Source organism: Pyrgilauda ruficollis, unplaced genomic scaffold (assembly GCF_017590135.1).
Source record: "Pyrgilauda ruficollis isolate IOZ18807 unplaced genomic scaffold, ASM1759013v1 scaffold12, whole genome shotgun sequence".
Classification (NCBI taxonomy): domain Eukaryota; kingdom Metazoa; phylum Chordata; class Aves; order Passeriformes; family Passeridae; genus Pyrgilauda; species Pyrgilauda ruficollis.
In genome coordinates, this window is record NW_024510321.1 from 17,945,491 (window position 1) to 17,964,796 (window position 19,306).

Consider the following 19,306-nt stretch of genomic DNA (forward strand, 5'->3'; position numbering starts at 1 on the left):
TGAGACTGCACATGTTTGTTGCTTGCTCAACAGCCAACACAGTGAGGCTGGGATTCCAGTCTTTCATTGTCTGTTTCACATAAATTTCTACCTGGCACCACTCCTCCATATAACTGCAACAACATGACCCTTAATATCATTAATCACTCAGGAGCCATATCAGATGGCATAAAAAACCATTAGAGGTACCAACCCTTGAAAAAACATGCTTAATCAACTGTGCATTAAAAATGGAAACACCAGTAGGAACAGAGCAAGGAAAATAGCAGGAGAAAGAGAGCAGAGCCAAAGAAAAGGAGTTCCCAGACATTTTCCCATCTTACCTACATATGTATGTAATTTAAGACTTTTACTAAATCCCTCAACTCACATTTTTGTTCGGTCTTTAAGCAGATTATCCTGGGACAGATTCAGGAAAATATGGTTAATACAATACTTGATCACAACTTTTGCTGGAATGTCTCCCCTGTGGTATCATCTCCTTTTTCACTTTATCATGTTACAGTGTCTTATATAGATGAGACTATAAAATGCAAACCTATTTTAAAAATCAAAGGTAGTTGGTTTTTGGTTTTGTTTTTTTTTTGTTTTTTTTTTTTTTTTATTTCACAGAGCAAAATCTGACACCTCCAAATCAATTCTTGCAAATCTCTGTAAGCAAGTGAGGAATCACACACGATTTACATTTTAGAGGATCTACAAAAATTAAGAATATAAACTCTTTGGGGAATAAAAGATGTCCATAAATAGTAGCTGATTTAACCATTTTAGAAAGCAAATAAAATTAGTAGTAACTACTATATTGGTAAAGCTAAATTGTTCTTTACTTGCATCACACATTCCACAAACCTATGCTACTTATTGAGAAGCTGTAGAGAGCAGTACCAACACGTGATCACCATAACAGCAGTGCAGAAACCTTCTGCTCCCAGAAACCTTCAGAACATGCACAGGCAATCTTCCTCCCTCTCCTCAGTAACTGCTCCCTGACAAGAAGGAAGTTTTGCCATGACCTTCATCACCTCTCACCACCAAACCCACTTGTGGCCAGCCAAAACTGGCAGCTAATATCAACCACACTCTTCCACTCCAGAGGTCTGTCTCCAGATTTCACCTGATTAAATCCTAGAATACATAAACTGCAAGTACTACATTCTTGGTTTTCTGTGTTGTATGAAGTTGTGAGAACTGAAATATTATAAAGGTCTTTTTGCCCACATGGCTCAAAGGGGAAATGTGCCCAAATACTGATTTATTCTCTAGTGACTATGCCTGTACTTAAGTCCACGGGAATACCTGAAAGACGGTATAATTAGAAGATGTTTACTGAATAGCTTTGAGTATCTGCTCAATAGCATGGTTTCAAATAAATCTGATGCAGAAACATCAAATCTTGCATGTGTTCTTCAAGGGGCTCTTAGATTTTACTTTATTTTATCCATTTCTACTGTTCCATTTAATAATTAGTCAACATTATCACTTTTCTTAAGACCCACATTCACCAATGTGATCAGAAAATCCTGACACCTGAAATATTTTACTTTATATAATGGCTACAAAATAAAATAACTGCAGTGTATGACATTATACACACACAGAAACAGGCTGGTACAGTAATTGCACATGAGAAAATACCTTTGGCTTCATTCTAATTGCATAATTTTAATAAAACAAGGCACATTTTATTTTATTACATTACATTTTATATTACATATTACATTACATTTCCTTTTGTTACATTACAGTGCTGCATGTTCATTCTGCTCTATGTTGGTCACAAGATCCTTTGTGTCACTAATTCCAGGAACTGCATCACCATTAAAATACAAATTATTCTCAAAGCTGTCATTTGTTGGCAAGCAATTCTTTCTTCTTTTGTAGAAGAGATATCCTGCAAGGCCACTTCCAACTAGGATGATGATACCAACAATAACTATAACTCCTGTTTTGCTGTGGTTTAGGGTAGAAGTCTTCTCATCTTTTGTCATTGCTGAAAACAAACAGGAAGAAATCAAGAGAATGCTACAGAAGTCTTCATCTGATTACTGGAAGCAAGTTCTTTAGAATGCATGATCTTTTAAGAAAAAGGGGTTCATTTGTTTCAATGTAATGAGAAGGAGAGGTAGCAACATAAAATAACTTGATTTTAAATCACTAATATTTCATGCCATATCACAAATTATTATTTTTTTTAAATCTGCATTTGAAGATGCACCCAAATAGACTACTAGGAAACAGTGTCATCCTAGGAAACAGGTACAGTACTTGGGTGTAACAGAAAATTTAAGAGACATAACACAAAATAGAATATTTCTGGTTTATGATCTTATGCAGGACTATTTTATTTCTACTTGAAAGACAATATTCTTACCCATTGTAGGGATTTCAGCTGGTGCCATTTCAGATGCTAGTGGCATTTCAGTTGCTGGAACTTGAAAACATTTTAAAAAATTATATTTTTGTACTATTATTTATTTCTACATTATTTATTTTTATATTTTGGAACATAGTGAAGATCATGCTCAGACAAATATATGGTAATACAAACCACTAAATACTGAAAACACCTGGGTTTAGTTCATACAAAATTTTATACACCAAAGGCATAGCACAATGGTCTAGTGTATTCTGGTCTCATATGCAGCTATTTACATAAACTAGCAAAAATAGAATATCAAAAAGCTCCATGAAGACTGATCCGTATATCAGAGTGAAACCAAAAGAAAATCTACATAGTATCTTGAGCACAGACATGGTCAAACATAATCCTCAATATAATTAAAAATTCTTCCAGTACTTGTCATACAAACATAGAAACTGTAATAAATTTTGTTTCCCAATAGACATTGATGTCTTACCTGCATAGACACTTGAAATCACTCAGGAACTTCACAGTGCCCTAGCAGGTATCACATCTGAACTAAAGGGTTTGTAACTCACTTGAATTTTAACATCAGGGCCATTAAATCTGGCTTGCTGGGTAAATGGGCAATCATTTAAGATGAAGGTCTTTATTTTGCCATGTGGATATAAAATCAGTTTATTATTAAATCTTGAACCAATATATCGTGTTTCATTGTGAAAAAGGTAAACTCAGGAATTTAAATTATTTTTACCACTCCCCACTTACATCTTTTTCATAGTGCTGCCCAGTGACAGAAGAGAGGGTGTGGGCACCACGGTGCAACACAAGGATGTTCCCTCTGAATATTAGGAAACACTTTTTCATTGTGAGCGTGACTGAGCACTGCCACAGGCTGCCCAGGGAGGTTGTGAATTTCAATCCTTGGATTGTCAGTAGCCCTTATAAGAAGTCCCTCTCCAGATGTCTCATGAGCCCCCTTTAGGTGCTGTAAGGCCTCCCTAGAGTCTTGTCTTTGCCAGACTGAGCATCTCCTCACTTGTGAAATAAAGTTAGATACATTGTGGAATAGACCTGATACAGAACTCTCAAATTACTATGGTAAAAATTAGCTCAACAATTGAAACAGAAAACAACATCTATTCTATGGAAAGACCTCCATCAGGTTATTTTGTTTCAGTCTCTTCAGAAAACAGCAAACATAGACAGCAATAGCCAGTGCAACACAGTAAAGCCATGCTTCTAATTCTCCATTTATTGGTCTGTAGCTATAACAGTTTGTTTAAATTCTGCACATGGAGCATTGTCACAGTTCTGAAAAACTATGCCAAGAAAAGCTGCATTTCTATGACAATGTAGGACTAGATTGTGTCCTGATTTGGACACAATCCAGTGTCTGATTTGTGACTATATAATCCTTGCATTGAAACTGGAATTAGGTTGAATATTTGGCACTCCAGTTTAGTAGACTAGACTGGCTAAAGCTAATCCGAGAAAAAAAGTAACTAGCTTTCAGCTCTTTGGTCAGTATCAAAACAGGTGAATGCCAGTAGCAGCACAAATAATTGAACTGAATGGTCAAAAAGGAGCAGTGATTATTTATTTTAACACTTGGTACCCACATCTATGAATTTTTCTCAATGACAATACGAAAAGATTGATAAATGGACCCTGAAAGGGTGGATATACTGAGATGTTGCAGTACTTCCTGTAAAAGACACAGTCATCATTACAAACATTTGAGTAAGTAAGAATAATTTTGCATGAGAACAAATTTACAGAAAGGATAGTAGAATTTCTCTCGTTTCCAGTATTGCAGAGGAAGTTAGTATATTGCAGCTACACATTTCAACCTTCTTAGGAAGCATAAGTAAGAGATTTTGATATTGCAATATATGCTGAAAGAAATTTTTATGATGACTTTTAGGAATACATATGCACTAGATGTCCCTACTTCAAATGTGCACATTCAGTTATTTTAGGACACCTTCAGTTTAGCACATTCAAACTATGCTATTTGCTTTGCTTTTCATTCATTCATTCATTCATCTTTTCACAACAGGAGGCCACAGAGACAAAAGATCCCAGTCTGTTAAATAATTCATGCTTTATAAATACTCAATTCATAGAAACACCACCTCACACTCAGAAAACACGCGCACATGAGACTGGCAGAGGGAAATAAACAATGGCTACTCTACAAGCAGATCAGAGGGGATACCCTGAGGAATATGTTTGCGTATAGATGAGACAGATTTGTGTGTATAAGGCATGGTCCTCACATTGTGATTTCTAAAAAATTTTTGATAGAAAACACGCAAACTTGTCAAGTGTATATGCTAGGTACAGCTATGATATGAACACAGTCTTTTAAATGCAGCTCTTAAGGGATTTTATTATTGTCCAGAACTACATTCTGAAAAGAGAAATATTCCATCATTCTATCTTTTTTTGGCATGGAAATGTGCATCCTTTTTCATTTATAAAACCTCAGAACATCCAGCTGAAATGCATTGTGTGTAACAACCATCTACTAATACTATCCTACAGAGAACATAATCCATACATAAAACAAATTCATAAATGCAGCACTTACTTTTTGGCTTTTTGCAAATATATCCTTTGTAGGAAGAGCAATAGAAATTATTCCAATACCCAGAGTCTGCATACATTTCAACGCAGTGCTCATTTTGCTGAGGAGAAGGTTCTCCTACATTCCAGTTGACAAAATTCACTGCACTGCCGTCTAGCCACAACCATAGTCCTAATTGAAAAACATTGAATAAGGAAAAAAAAAAGATAGTCTTAATTTTCAGACTTTCACGTGCTCCATATTTATTGCCTTCCTGAGAAACTTACTTGCCATCACTTTTGGAGACAGACCACTAAACAATTTACTTCTGACAAAACAAGTTGCTCCTAAGTTTTATGCAAATGATATAATATCAGTTTTTGGAAAATGGCAGACAAATCTGGTTTAAGGTGTTGCAAAGGCAAGAGAGTTCCAAGAAGAATCTCCCACAAGTGACAGCAATGGTGCAATGTCAATTATTTATTCAATTTATAGAAATAAGTGATGTTAAAATATAACTTCACCAGAATGCTCTTTATTTCAGCAATTTGTAGGAAGGTTTTGTGTTACTCTTTTCAAATCCCCCACTGAAGACTTTCTAGGTCCAATTTTGTTTAATTTGTTTTTGAGTTTCTACTCATTTCCACAAGCTTTACACAGACAATTTTCCTTTTTATAGATCTCCTTCCAGAATCTTGTGATCACTGTTGCTCAGCTATGCTTGGGACTTTCTACTTCTTCCTTCCGGTTCCTTTTTTTTTTCTTTCTTTTAATAGTGCTATTTATTTAGAATAAATGTACTCCTTGTGACTGTAAGTTGTACTCAAGCAAATTCTTAGACTCAGCATGAAAACTATTTTGATTTTTATAAGAATCTACATATTTTGCATTTGTTTGGGGTTTTTATTTATAATTGCTGACGCCCTTTGTGTGAGGACATGGCAAATGAATACAATCTGGATACACACATAAAGGTATGACATTTAGCTATGCAGTTATGCTGAAATTGCTATAATCACTATCTAGAATGATAATGAAGAGCTGAAGAACTCTGAAGATCACTGTGACAAGTGTGCTGTTCCACACTGCTCTAGAACCACTTTTAAGAAACATTTTTTGTGTCAGCTGACCACATGAGTAAACCCCAGCTTTCCTCTATGTGTCATGCATATAAATGACTTCCCTTGAATTCTTTCCTTTACCAAAAATTTTCACTATTTCTGGTCAAGATTCAAGCCATATAATTGAAAAGTTGTCTTTTCCCTAAGAAGTTTGTCATTCAAGTGCTTGGGTAGGTAGTTGTAAAAATAATCTTCCAAAACTCAAGGAAACCCCACCTCAAGTCACCTGAACTATTTTGCAACCCTGCCACTGACAGTTATACTGGTAATTTTTACCTGAACAGTACAAGACTGTACTTTAAAGTCTATGATAAGGACAGAAATATCTAATTTAATATTAATTGCATTAATGCAAAAGCAATAATCATCAAATATCGGATTTAATTAAAGTAGCCTCTTGCCTATTCTGTCTTGCTTTAACTTCTTTGTTACAGAATTGTTATGTGAAATTTTCAACACTCATGTCAAAAAGCTTGCAGTCATTATTCACTAAAAAAAAGACATTAAAAGTAGAGAAAGTACCATCCACATTTCTGTACATTCCTGTCCAAAATGTTGATGTCTTGCCTTCAAGTGGTTCAAGGCTGTAGGTCAGAAAGCTGGCTTCAGCTGAGTCTTCAACTGAGACCAAAGAGGCACCTGGAAAACACAGGGAAAGGAAAATCTCTCAGAGATGTTTCACAGTGGAAAACATTTGCGTTGTCCTGTCAACAAACTGCTTCAACAAAATGCTTCAACCTGAGTATCAGAAAAGAGAGGGGGAAATCTTCTCACCCAGTACCAGGTGCCTACATTTGCCATGGGTTTCACTGGTAGGTTCTTATTGACCGCATGACAATATACACTTCCAATGAAGATAAAGCTATAATAAATTCTGCTGGAGAGTGAATGAGATCTCTGCATAATCTGATGGGAGACCAGACACCTATGCCACATCACCACCAATGCCATAAACAACAGTGCTATGGACATATGAAGTTCAGCATAATCAATCTTCATCCCTTTCCCAAAGAAGGAAGTTGAGAGAATGGAACTGCACAACAGCCCTAGTTTACTCATATAATATCCAGACTAAACAGCTTTCACTCCAGTGGTATAAAACTGCAATAATCAAGGGAGAAATTAGATCAAGAATACAAAACATACAAATTCCATTAAACTTTAGTGACTGCAGAGGATGAAGCTGTTTATCTCCTATTAGGGTCAAAGTACAAGATTTCCATTTTCATCATCTTCACTCCAGGCCACACAGCTCCTCTCACGCCTGGTCCCACATGCATGAGACAGCGTGGGCCATAGGTTTTCCATTACCTCTCAAACTAAGGCAATAATTGGATAAAACTGTCTCGTCCAACACTTGGACCATCCTTGAAATCACAAAAACACATAACACATGTTCAGCTTTCCACAGTTAGGAAAACAAGTAGGTTTTGTTACTTGATACTTTTGATACTTGTTTTAGGAAAAGTAGGATACTCACCTAGTCGAAGGCATTCTAAAGATGCCTGGGCCCAGTTTCTTGAAGAAGAAGATTCAATGTAGTAGCAATGACCTCGGAAAGGGATCCAAGATCTGTGTCCTTCTGACTCAGGACACTTTCCTGGTAGCTGAGGGGGCTCAGTGGGAGCTTGAACTGATTAAAAATAGTTAAAAAAACCCCATGTGACTACTTTCTTACATTCACTGCCTTTTGATTTTTGCAGTTTTTGACAAGTTTATTCAATAGGAGAATAAATAGCAGAGTAGCGTGAGTCTTAGCTTCCCAAAATTTGTCTAACATAATTGATGTAAAGTGATAGCTGTTCACAGTCACACTAGCTCTTTCTTACTATGTGTTTACCCTAACTTTAAAGTAGCCCAATTCAACCTAAGTAAATTCTAATGATTTTGTCTATTTAGCTCTGGAAATAAACCCCAGCATCTCTAATGAGATATTTATTAAATTGAAATGGTCAGATTTCAGGTTCTTACCATCAGACTTTTTGCAAACAGAGAAGTAGCTTTCATTGCAGAATCCTGTCTTCCAGACTCCAGTAATGTCAAGATAGACACAGCCTAGTTTTTGCTTTGGCTCCCCTTCAGCCCATTTTGTGTACTTCATTCTCCAGTTATCAATCCATTCATAACGCCCATTGGTCTAAGGAAAAAAAACATCAGCTGGAATGATTAAACTCTAGAAATCTACTCTGTCTACACAGTACTTTGTGCTAAAAGGATTGGGGCTTTTCTTAGAAACCAATAAAAAATACAAATGGATTAAACTTTGAAATTTTTGTTGTAACAGATATTTATTGAGAAATACAGCAGTGCAACAAGTACTTTTCAGCAAAAGGAATGCAAAGTGACATTGAGATAATGTTAAACTTAATAATACCTTTAATTTGGGACTAATAACAATTTTATTTAAAATAAATTGAAATTTATTGGGAGTGAAATTCTGATGACTAATTTTTGCACTAGTTCATTCCCCAGAAGTTTCAAGACATGTAGAATATTTTAACTTGAAATACATTTTAATCCATAATAATTTCCCACCAAAGCTGGTTAACTCAGTGATTTATCCTGCTGATTAATTTTAGAATCATCTTTTGATTTTTGGGAAGTGGCATGCTATGTTCTTGTATTTGGGGATTTTTTCATTTGCTCAGCCAAACAGAGTGTGTGGGACAAGTATCTGTGCCAAGAAGAAAATTACATTGTACTTAAATATGCAGAAAGTATTAAAATACCAAACTGAGCTGAGAAGCGGGAGACAAATAAAATTAAACCAGGTAAACTAATTAATTATTTTGCTAACTAGCCTCAAAAATGTTAAAATATTCATAGTAATATCACCTTTTTATACTTCTCAAAATTAGGTATCATTATTAAAGTAGATGTTTTCTTCTGTAAATTCTAAAATATTAGGATTTTATATCACTTATATATCACACTTATACCTGAAATATATAAAGACATATTCCAAGATGCTAGACTAAAATGCCTTATTTGGAAGTGCACAGAGAGGAATATCATGGAAAAAGTGTGAAAAGCACATGCAATATATACAATTTAATCAGTGTAACAGAAGAGGAGGGATTCCTCTGACAACACAAAGTATTTAGGTCCAAGATGTAAGCAAATAAGCTAAAATAAAGAGAGATTATAAGACTTTTCAGTTCTTGTCCATAAGAAAAGGAACATCATATTCAATTAGTTTAATGGCACAAAGTATTTAGGTCCGAGATGTAAGCAAATAAGCTAAAGTAAAGACAGATGACAGTTCTTGTCCATAAGAAAAGGAACATCATATTCAATTAGTTTAATGTTCTTACCATATTACTGTTAAGACCAATCCACACAGGCACCCCATACTTTAATATCTTCAGCCACAGGAACGAATGACTGTAGGTGTCTAAGACACTGGAAAGGTCAAATTGATTTTGTTTGCAGTTTTTCTGTGCTTCCTCCCACGTCATTTTGGTGTGGATGAACAAGTAACTACTATTCCCATAACGGATAGCGTTGGATGGGGATGAAGTTGTAGAAGGCAGAAATTCAGCCTCTGTAAAATAAACAATGAAAAAAGACCCATATACTTGTTCAAATGGGAGCATGATTTCACTGTGGTTGCAAATAGAACTAAAAGAAAGTCTTCTTTCTTTATTTCATATTCCCTGGTTTATAATCAGCATGGGTAAGATGCACTATGCTTTAAGCCAGCAACAGCAGTAAAATTCAATTACAAAGCTGTAGAAAGGAAAAAAAGCTGCTTAGAGCAACTTCTGATAAAGAGTAAAGGAGCATTCTATACAATCATCAAGAGTAGTATTACTGAAATTACTTAGGATTAGGTCATAATTTTTTTCATAAAATCTTTTTTCATCAAATGAAATGGTTTGCAGCAACTGTTTGGTTTCCCAAAGATTTTTTTTTTCCAAGAAACAAAATGGTCACAACAGACCAGTCCTTAAAAATTACTCAGATACTTAAACAGATGATAGATTTAAACATTTTAAATCTGTTTTTGGAGGCAATTTTTGTCAAGTTCAGTGCAGATGGCTTACAGTCTCATTACAGACAGTTTATGCTACATGTACATGCTAGTATTTTCCATTAAATGTTTTGAAAGCCAATGTACTCAGAAAATTAAAAAAACTATGGAACAAATGTCATATCAAGGGTCATACTAGACACAAAGATGCAGATACAAATGCCAGCTCAGGAAAACAGCAACACAGCATTTGCTGGGAAGGGTCAGATGAGAGCAGTGACTAACTGGACTTCTGACACATTTGACTATTTGACTCTTCCTGCCTGAAAAATAATTTGTGTATTTATTAAAATGTTTGGTTTTAACTAAAAAGAGAAGTACCTGCATTAATTTGGCATATATATCCTCTGTTGTTATCACAACTCTGATCAGCCCACTTTCCTGCTTCCTTAACAGATTTGTTTTTCATGGCAACACAATCAGCCTCGAGGCAAAGAGATACAACATCAGTTAAAAATAGCTCCAGTAAGTAAATATGAAACTTTTGACCCCCATTTGCATCTTCAGACACAAGTAAGACTGTAATTTTAGTCTCCTATCACACAAGCGATGTGGAAGTTCTGTTCCTCTCACACTTCACAAGTTTCTTTGTTACTTTCTATTGCACCACTTGAGGTAAGAGGACCAGAGAAATTTCAGTGTCCTCAATCCCCAGGCATACAGCATGGAGGGGAGTCACAGACAATTTAAAGAGAAATTAGATCAATTATTGTAGAAAAGGCTGGAAAACTTTGCCCCAGAAATAAAACAGAACCCTTAAAAGTGCAATGCAACAATTTATTGTTTCAGGCTGTAATAGTACACACAGCAAAGTTAGAACAGCTCCTGCCCAAAGGCAGCCACTGCTCTGTCAGTACCAGCCTTAGTATGACATTTCAACTTCTCTGACATGGACACAATAACCAGAAATTAGATTAGCACATATTAAATAAACAGGGATTTGTGCAAAAGCCGGTAGGGTTACAAGTGGCTTTGTGCAATGAAACATCCATATTTATTTTATTGTTTACTTGTTTGGGTTTCTTTTTGTTCATAAGAAGAACTTCAGATAATTACTTAATTTTTTGGGTGAAAACAATTTGGATTTAAATCTTTCAAACTGAACAGTTTGTACTAATTTTTACTAACTATGAAAATGTTTTTTGCTAAGATCAAGTAAACTTAAAAATATATAAAATTTAAGTAAAAGGGACTTTAGAAGTTGTCACATAAGCCTTCATAAAGTCCTATTACTTCGCATAAAAAGAGACAAACTTTTCTTTTTTTGAGAAGTAGCATTTTTTAAGTATTTTCCTTTAGAACTCCCAATTCTACCTAATTTTCTTCCTCCTTTAGAGACAAGAAGCTCACAGATGCTACTTTCAAAGACACAGAAAAGGATATTGTACATAAAAATAAAATTTCTACATTAAAAATGTTATTCAAGAGAAGTAGAGTTAGCACTATGAAGTGCTGTAGTTCCAGAGTACACACACATGACCAGAGAGAAAGGAACTCTGTCACCTATCAGATCAGTTTGTTTCACAGAGAAATAAAGCGATTTTCTAGTGGTTCGGGGTTTTTTCCATGTAAAAATTGAATGGCTGTCTTTTTATAGACTCATGTCCTCTCTGTAACTGTGACTGGCAGAATTTACTTGTCTTCTTACATGTAAGACACCTGCTTCAGGGGAATGTTTGTAAATGCCCTCTTGCAAACTGCATGCCAACTGGGAAACTTGCCAAGTTCCGGCACAGCTGTCACCAGAGGACCAGGAGGATGTTCTCATTGTTGTGCTTTTGGGAAAGTGCCATGGGGCAGGAGAACCACTGCCCCCTTTACACAGCCCATGAGAGGGTTGCACACAAAAGTTGTGTAGTCCTCACAAACTGAAAACTGAAACAAGGCTTTGTATGAGCACTCCACGGATCCTGTCACCGGCTGATACAGCAACGGCACAAGGGCTCAAAAGCATTCACTCCACCTGCATTTATATCAAAGTAGTAACTCAAGCAGTGACATACCTAAAATCACCACAAATGCATGAATTCAATCTTAGGCAAGGTGGGTATTGATCTTTTTCCCTAGTATAACAAGTGACAGGACAAGAGGAAATGGCCCAAAGCTGACACAAGAAGATTGGATATTAGGAAAAATTTCATCATGAAAAGAGCTTTCAGGTGTTGGAATAGGCTGCCCAGGGGAAAGTGTTTAAGTCACTATCCCTGGAGGTATTTATAAGATACGTAGATAACAGCACTTAGGGTTATGGTTTAGTGCTGGCCTTGGCAGTTCTGTATTAACAGTTGAACTGAACAATCTCAGAAGACTTTTCCAACCTAAATGATCATATGTGTCATGGTTTGACCCGGAAGTGAGGTTTTGGGAATTCTATAAAATCAAATTTCAGTGAACAATTTGTGATTGCTATTTACCTTGCCACTATATGCATACAAACCCAAATGTCCTGATGGGAAACCTTTGGCCCAGTTTGTAAAGTAAACCCCTGTTCCATCTGTCCAGAGGAACCTCATTTCATGATTTATATCATTTAATCCAATCCATGTCTCAGTGGCAAAATCTTTTAAATGGAAGGTGAGGAAAGCTAGAATAAAAAAATGCAAAGAAAAAGATAAATAATTTTAATATAGGGCAGTTGAAACACTTGGCCTCACTGAGACTGGTGATATTAAATCCTTTTTCTGAAATACAGAACACTCCATTGCTGATAACACAAGCAGGTGAGATGAAAAGGGGATGAATGTTGAGTTTGATGAATGGGTAGCTTCGGGCAAAACACTTTATCTATGTATCTAAGCTGGTACTGGAATGAACCCCAAGACCATAACAGAAACTGTTTTTATAATGTCCCAAGACATTTTTCAATCCTAGTTCAAGACATTAACAGCTGTGGGGATCACACACATTTTTGATTATCCCACAGCAGTGGTTGCCCCCCAGTGACACAACAGCACCACCAAGCTCCTGCTATTTGTGTATCTGCATAAGCAGTGCTGCTCCAGAACCATGAGAGTGTTTCTTCCCTCCCTGGACAGCTGAGCAACAGCCTGCACTGCCTTGGCAGGGAGCAAAATGCACAAGAAACATGCTTCAAATGAGACTTAACAGAACTATTAAACACAAGCAAATCAATTATCACTGCTTTGCACAGTCCAGGTGAGCGCTGATGTACCTTAGCTAAAGGTGGCTAGCTCACAAATAGAGCAGGCTAGGTCGGCTGATATTCATCCATTATGAATTATATTCAATCTACTAATCCGTGATACATCGAATGTGGTGATAAAATGAATATGCCATGACTTTTGCCAAGTGCTGCTGTCATGGTTATGAAAGTTTTTTCCTCTGAAAAGAATAGACTAATTTCTGCCTGCTCTTTTAATCATTCACCTTCCTTCAGCATTTTTAAATGTATGCAGCTTACTCCTCCAGAAATGAAACCTGTAGATTTTTTTTGCCAAACATTAGCATTGTTGTCCTGCCAAAAACTGTAACAGGAACTTGAGCCTTTATGTCTGCACTTCCTGCAAAGATAACAGTTTTGTGCTAATAGCTCCATTCCTCGTTTCTCTTTTACCTAGAATTCAAGTCCTGTGCATGAAATAACCATTGCAGAAATTATGTAGAATAAGAATATAACTGTTTGAAAAATGAAAGTTTGATTCTTCAGCTCTTCACAAGTGGAAAACATAATTAATACTAAGTTTAAATTAAAACTATTTAATTGCTCAGACTTCAATGCATTGCTTTACAATGGTTGAGTTTTCAATGTGCTCTCTTGAGTTCACAGACAGTAAATTTTTGCAGCATTTGTTTTTCATCATGTTCACATGTAGAATAAAACAATATGCCTAAAAAAAGGGTCTATCTATCAAAGTCAATCTAACATCTATCAAGGTCTTCCCCTGTTTTTAGTTTGGTCGTGTGCCTTGTTTTTCCAAGCATGGGGCAGCTTTCCCCCTCTCATCTCCCTGAGGCATGGATGCAGCTCTTGGGTTCATTGCAATAAGCTCCTCTAGTGAAAAGAGTGGCACTTCTGTGTGGAGAGCTCTGGCTATGTGTGTGAGCACTCAAGCCTGTTTCAAGTTGTCCACAGGCAGGTTCTCATCCTAAAGGTGTTATACTTGATTTAAAAGGAAAGCCATGCAGCAAGTTAATGCCACCTAATGAAACCACATTGTTTGGAATGGAAATTGCAGGGTCCAGCTGGCATCATGTGCACGCAAAAAAACACTACTTTGGCTGCCAGGACAATATATGCATATATATATATCTCTGAGCCAACACTAAAATTTGGTAAATTCAAGACTTCATTGTAGATTTCTAAAAATTATATGTTTTAGAACAAAAATCAACTATGCAATCATTATTCAAATCTGTTTGTATTCAGACAAAAACCAAAAACCCCAGCCAGCCCTTAAGGATTAAATTCATCTCATCTAGTTGCTACAAAATTGTGCACAGTACCTTGCACTTGTTCATTAGGGATCGAGGCCAGGTTTCCTCCTAAATTCATGCAAGCTGTTCGTGCAGCATGCCAAGTAACACGTTCCTCTTCTGTAGATCCAAATATTTTGTAACACTAAAATATGAAAAAATTCTCTATATGTTATCTTCACTCCAATATCCCTGAATTGATAATCACTGTTTTGAACAAAGCAGGATGGGAAAAAGGCAGTAAAATAATGCATTTATCTGAAAAAATGCATTCAACTTTCAATGAGCTTTTGTGTTTGTTCTAGTTCTATAAAAAATTAGAAGTCTCACTAAAGTGTTTTACTCAACAACTAGATTTGATCTGAAATCCCTAGAAAATTAGCAAATCCTGACTTTTCTATAAACAGCTAACAGTGCTAAGTTATGTATGACTGATCTTAGTCTGCCTGATTATTAATTTTATTCTACAACACATACCATGTTAGTAAAGTTAAGGAAGACAAAATGTAGTCAGTAAAAAGGATTATGGTTTGCTTACAAAACACCAAGATCAAGGCATCAATACTTTAGGAATTCTGACTAAATATGTATCAAAACATTTGAGAAGCTGACTACAGAATTGTCTTTCATCAACTGTGACTGAATTTGCTTCATTAGAAGCATCAGAAAAGCACATTTCCTGCAAAACAATGGATGGGCAAACAAAGAAAAGCATGAATGTATCATAGCTCTCTGCATAAAAATAACAACATTCTATTTTAATAAGAAACAGCATGAATTAAAAATTCCCTTGTTTTCTATTTAATGCTTTGCCAAACATCCAGCAAAGACCACATTTGTTATGGTACCTTGTTACGAAAAGAAAGCCAAGCTGGACGACATCCTCTTGGACTTGAAAATGTTGTTGGAGGAACAGTTGTATTAACGGAACTGTTGTGCCTTTCACATATGTAGGGATTTGGATAGCCACAGTTTATATCATTCCAAAATCCTGGGTGTAAGATAAATGGGGAACTGTATGACACCACATCTCAAGTTTGTTAATGGAAATCCGTTTCAGTCATTCTCACATACAGTTCTTTTAGTTGAAAGATAAGATCAAAGCTGTCTCTCAGTTTATTATCATTCAATATCAGTGTCTAGGAAAAATATGTCACTTTATACATACCATAATTACAGAATGTTAACAGCTTTGTAGAACCAGGTGCTAGAAATTTCATACTGACACATTAGGTCAATTTTAATAAAAAATATAAACAAGCAATTACAACCATAGACCTCTGGCCACAGATCTCTATCAGATCTTCCCCATGTTAGGCTTCAGATAAGCACAAGAGTACAAAACTAGTAAGTCCTGTAAGTAATATTATGGTCTACTTCGATTACTTTTTATAAAAGAGAAAAAAGAAGAAACAGGAGGAAGAGGTGCTTCTCAGAATAAAAAAAAATGTTGTGATGTAAACACACAAATAATGAAATTCATGAAATAATATACAAAACTCACCTAAATTTTTATACATAACAACACAGTTTTCATCATTATTTGCAAAGTTAGGTTCATGTGGTGCCCATGCCAAATAATTCACTGGAGTGCCATCCATCCAGCTTAAGAAAAACAATCCAACAAAATGCTTCTTTAACATAAAATAGAACTTCTTCTATGTTAAAAAAATAACTTTTCAATAAGCTTAATGTAGCTGCTCATAGTAAAATGCACAAGGTTTTTTGACCAAATTGTCTCTTTACTAGTTACACTAAGCTTACTCTCTGCTCAAAGACATAGAAGGTAAAATACAAGCATTGAATAAGCTGAACATCCATGTAGATTAGGCAATGAAGAACAAAATTGTAACCAGGAAAATTATTAGGAAGCATCTTTCTAGTGGTCTGCAAGTGACAGAGGTGCCCAGGCTCATCCTTCAGACACATGCATAAGGTACATAAAAGTATATTCATCTTAGGGTCCCTACAAAACCAGCAAGGCAGAAACACCTCGTTTTTAGAGGCTCACTTAACATCCTAATTATCCTCTGGATGTCCCTCACTATTACTGTGGACTATAAGGAGAACTGAGAACTACTAGGCATCTATCCAGGCACTTCAAACACAGACTGAACTGAATCCAGGCCTAAATAAACATAACCTGTCAAAATCAATATGGTGCTGCATACTGACATTCAGAAAGGCCTGCAGAAAACCTGCTTGACCTCACAGTGCAACAGCTATCATTGTTCTAGAAAAAGAAAATAGGTTTCATTTGTTCTTTTATTGGAGTCTGTTCTCAACAGTTAAGTATGGGGTAGAAGAACATTTTTACCTACAAAAAGTCTTATATATTTACAGTTAGAACATCTACTTATATTTTCAGTATAAATCACATAATAAAGGAAACTAGAATTCCTGAATAAAAATTCAAAATACATTAGCTGCAGTGTAATTTTTTGTCTAGCTTTGAGCAAATTCTATTTGGGAAACATGCAGTATTTCTTCTGGATTATCTAAAGCTAAATTAAGATGTAATTAAACCACTAGGGAATACAATAATTTTTTAATTATGACTCAAAACTGGGTATGACCTACCTCGTACGTTGGTCAATACTCAGTTGTAAACCAATGAAATATGCATCCTCTTTGCCATTTTTCAATATCTACAATGCAAAAATTAAAATTGTACAAATGCCCTCTATTGTCACATAAACCTATTATGTTACTGATGAGTAATATACCTCTAACTGACAGAGGATATGAACTGGATATATTCTCTAGCTGAGACATTTAAGGTAAAGCAGCTCACAGCTGACAGCCCACAGTCAAACTTCATCATTGGCCAAAAAACGTGGTCACTGTATCAACACTTCCCACATTTTATTTGAGAGCCACTGAAATCAGCACCTATTGCACAGTCTCTGCAATGGACTTTGTCTGATGGATTTCTTGCAAAGACAAGCCCCTTACTACATTTTGGATATAAATTGATACATGTCCTTGTGTCCTCTCACTGTCACTCTTCAGCTAGCTCAGGAAATGTTCTGTGTAGTTCAAATATAACTTTTAAGCACATCCCTGATTAAAAATAAGTTGACCTCAGCCAGCTTAAAATTAAACAATTCCAATTATATAGGAAATAGGATTTCAAAGGTCTTTTTCCTGGCATAATCCATGTCCCAGTTTCTTCTCTCTCCATAATTATATTCTCACAAGAAGGAGGCAAAGAAGCAAATTTGAGGACCAAAAAGAGTATGCTAGGTAGACTATAGCCCAGATAAACATGGAAGATCTAAATCCAATGTTCTGAGTGTTGCATGTAAGTCAATCGCTGCTTTGATCCACCACTTAAGATATCCTACACAATCATAACTCATCAGTGCAATACTTTTTGCTAAAATGAAGTCACAGATCCCCTAAAAGTCAACATTAGATTATTCTTTATACTAATCTGGTTTAGTGTAACAGCAACTACACTATTAAAACTTAAAGGGAGAACACCATGGTGAAAAGGATCTGTGCCCATGCTCACTTGTTTTGGATGGTTTATTCCATAGTATTAATGATTTTTCTTACATATCGCCAGAGGAACTTTCTTTCACTTTCGCTCTCAATGACAGAAAGGTCTCCAAAGTTCTTTTTGCAGAATTCACGACCCTTTTCCATAGGAACAGCCTCCGTGCTGAAATAGTACTGTTTGTCTTCATGTATAATCCATCCATCCTCAGTAGTCCTGTATTCTGTAAGATAATTGCCAAGCTGACTATTCTGCTCCTGAGATACAAGAGTCCTCCTTAATAAAATTTTAATGCTTTTGACCACAAACACACACAAAGAACAATAGCAGTAACACCTACCGGGTGTAGGAGATTCTGTTGGTTCAGGCTTCACAGTTGCCCCTGTGAGAAAAAAAAAAATACTTATTTTGATTGTGTGCTTTCTGTCTGAAGAGAATATATTTTCTGTGACTGACAGGCATGTTTTAGTACTGACATTGACTTTCACGGTTAGCAATGGATTTAACATCAAAATGTAGAAGGAACTAAATAACCTAAATCTCCTAATTTTGGTATAATATTCAATTTTAAATATGTAGTCTTGTTCCCTGAGGCTATTCCTTACATGCAAAGTGTTCTAAATACCTGTAACTCTACCTGAATCAAGTAAATTTTTTACTCATTGAAAGCAGTAAACCTTATGTCCCAAAGCATTAGCTCTGTTAAGACAGTTGTCCTGGGTCTCCATCTCTCTCTCTTCCCCTGGCCACAAATACTTGAACTCTGACTTAAGCCAGAGGCAGCAGGAATGCAGGCTGGGTTATCATCTGATGGGGTGCCCTAACTACTACAGGGTGAGGTTCTTTCCATCGTCCTCTGGTTGAGAGTAACTTCTATCCTGATCTTACTAATTTCCCTAGATAAAATCTCACTGGAAAAGGTCTCAAGAAATTAAGTGGTCCTTAATGAAAAGAAAAACTTTAGGTTAAAGAATTCCCATTTGTTTTTGCAATGGCATCATGGAGATGGGGTCTTGGATGCCATAATTAGTATCTCAGGAAAGGAATTTTTATTATACAGAAAAACTCTGTCAGTTTAGGCTTACCAATTAGTTTCGTACTAAAATGTAATCTTACTAGTAATGACATTTATTAAGAAATCTATGCCTAAGAAATTATCTTACCAGTAAAAGGCAGAGCTGATATTTATTGTCAATAATCTAATGCAAGATCTTTATTTTGCTTCTCTCCGTCCTGCTATAAGAATGCAGTAAAACACTTAAATGTGCTGCACTTTCTAAAA

The 19,306-nt window shown here is 35.9% G+C and overlaps 1 protein-coding gene across 1 annotated transcript in view; it reads right to left on the minus strand.

The window, feature by feature from the left end:
• Positions 1-626: 626 nt before the first annotated feature.
• The window catches only part of LOC121364552 (macrophage mannose receptor 1-like), a 51,438-nt gene continuing 32,758 nt past the window's right edge, over positions 627-19,306 (minus strand). Inside the window, exons 16-30 of the mRNA XM_041487939.1 lie at positions 18,365-18,406; positions 18,084-18,247; positions 17,103-17,170; positions 16,027-16,127; positions 15,371-15,513; positions 14,553-14,667; positions 12,503-12,672; positions 10,410-10,512; positions 9,370-9,599; positions 8,027-8,192; positions 7,536-7,688; positions 6,578-6,694; positions 4,959-5,126; positions 2,372-2,431; positions 627-1,990 (exon numbers count right to left, since the gene is read on the minus strand). Of these exons, the coding sequence (XP_041343873.1) occupies positions 1,740-1,990; positions 2,372-2,431; positions 4,959-5,126; positions 6,578-6,694; positions 7,536-7,688; positions 8,027-8,192; positions 9,370-9,599; positions 10,410-10,512; positions 12,503-12,672; positions 14,553-14,667; positions 15,371-15,513; positions 16,027-16,127; positions 17,103-17,170; positions 18,084-18,247; positions 18,365-18,406 (2,051 nt within the window). The 3' untranslated portion in view covers positions 627-1,739. The remainder of the gene's footprint in view (positions 1,991-2,371; positions 2,432-4,958; positions 5,127-6,577; positions 6,695-7,535; positions 7,689-8,026; positions 8,193-9,369; positions 9,600-10,409; positions 10,513-12,502; positions 12,673-14,552; positions 14,668-15,370; positions 15,514-16,026; positions 16,128-17,102; positions 17,171-18,083; positions 18,248-18,364; positions 18,407-19,306) is intronic.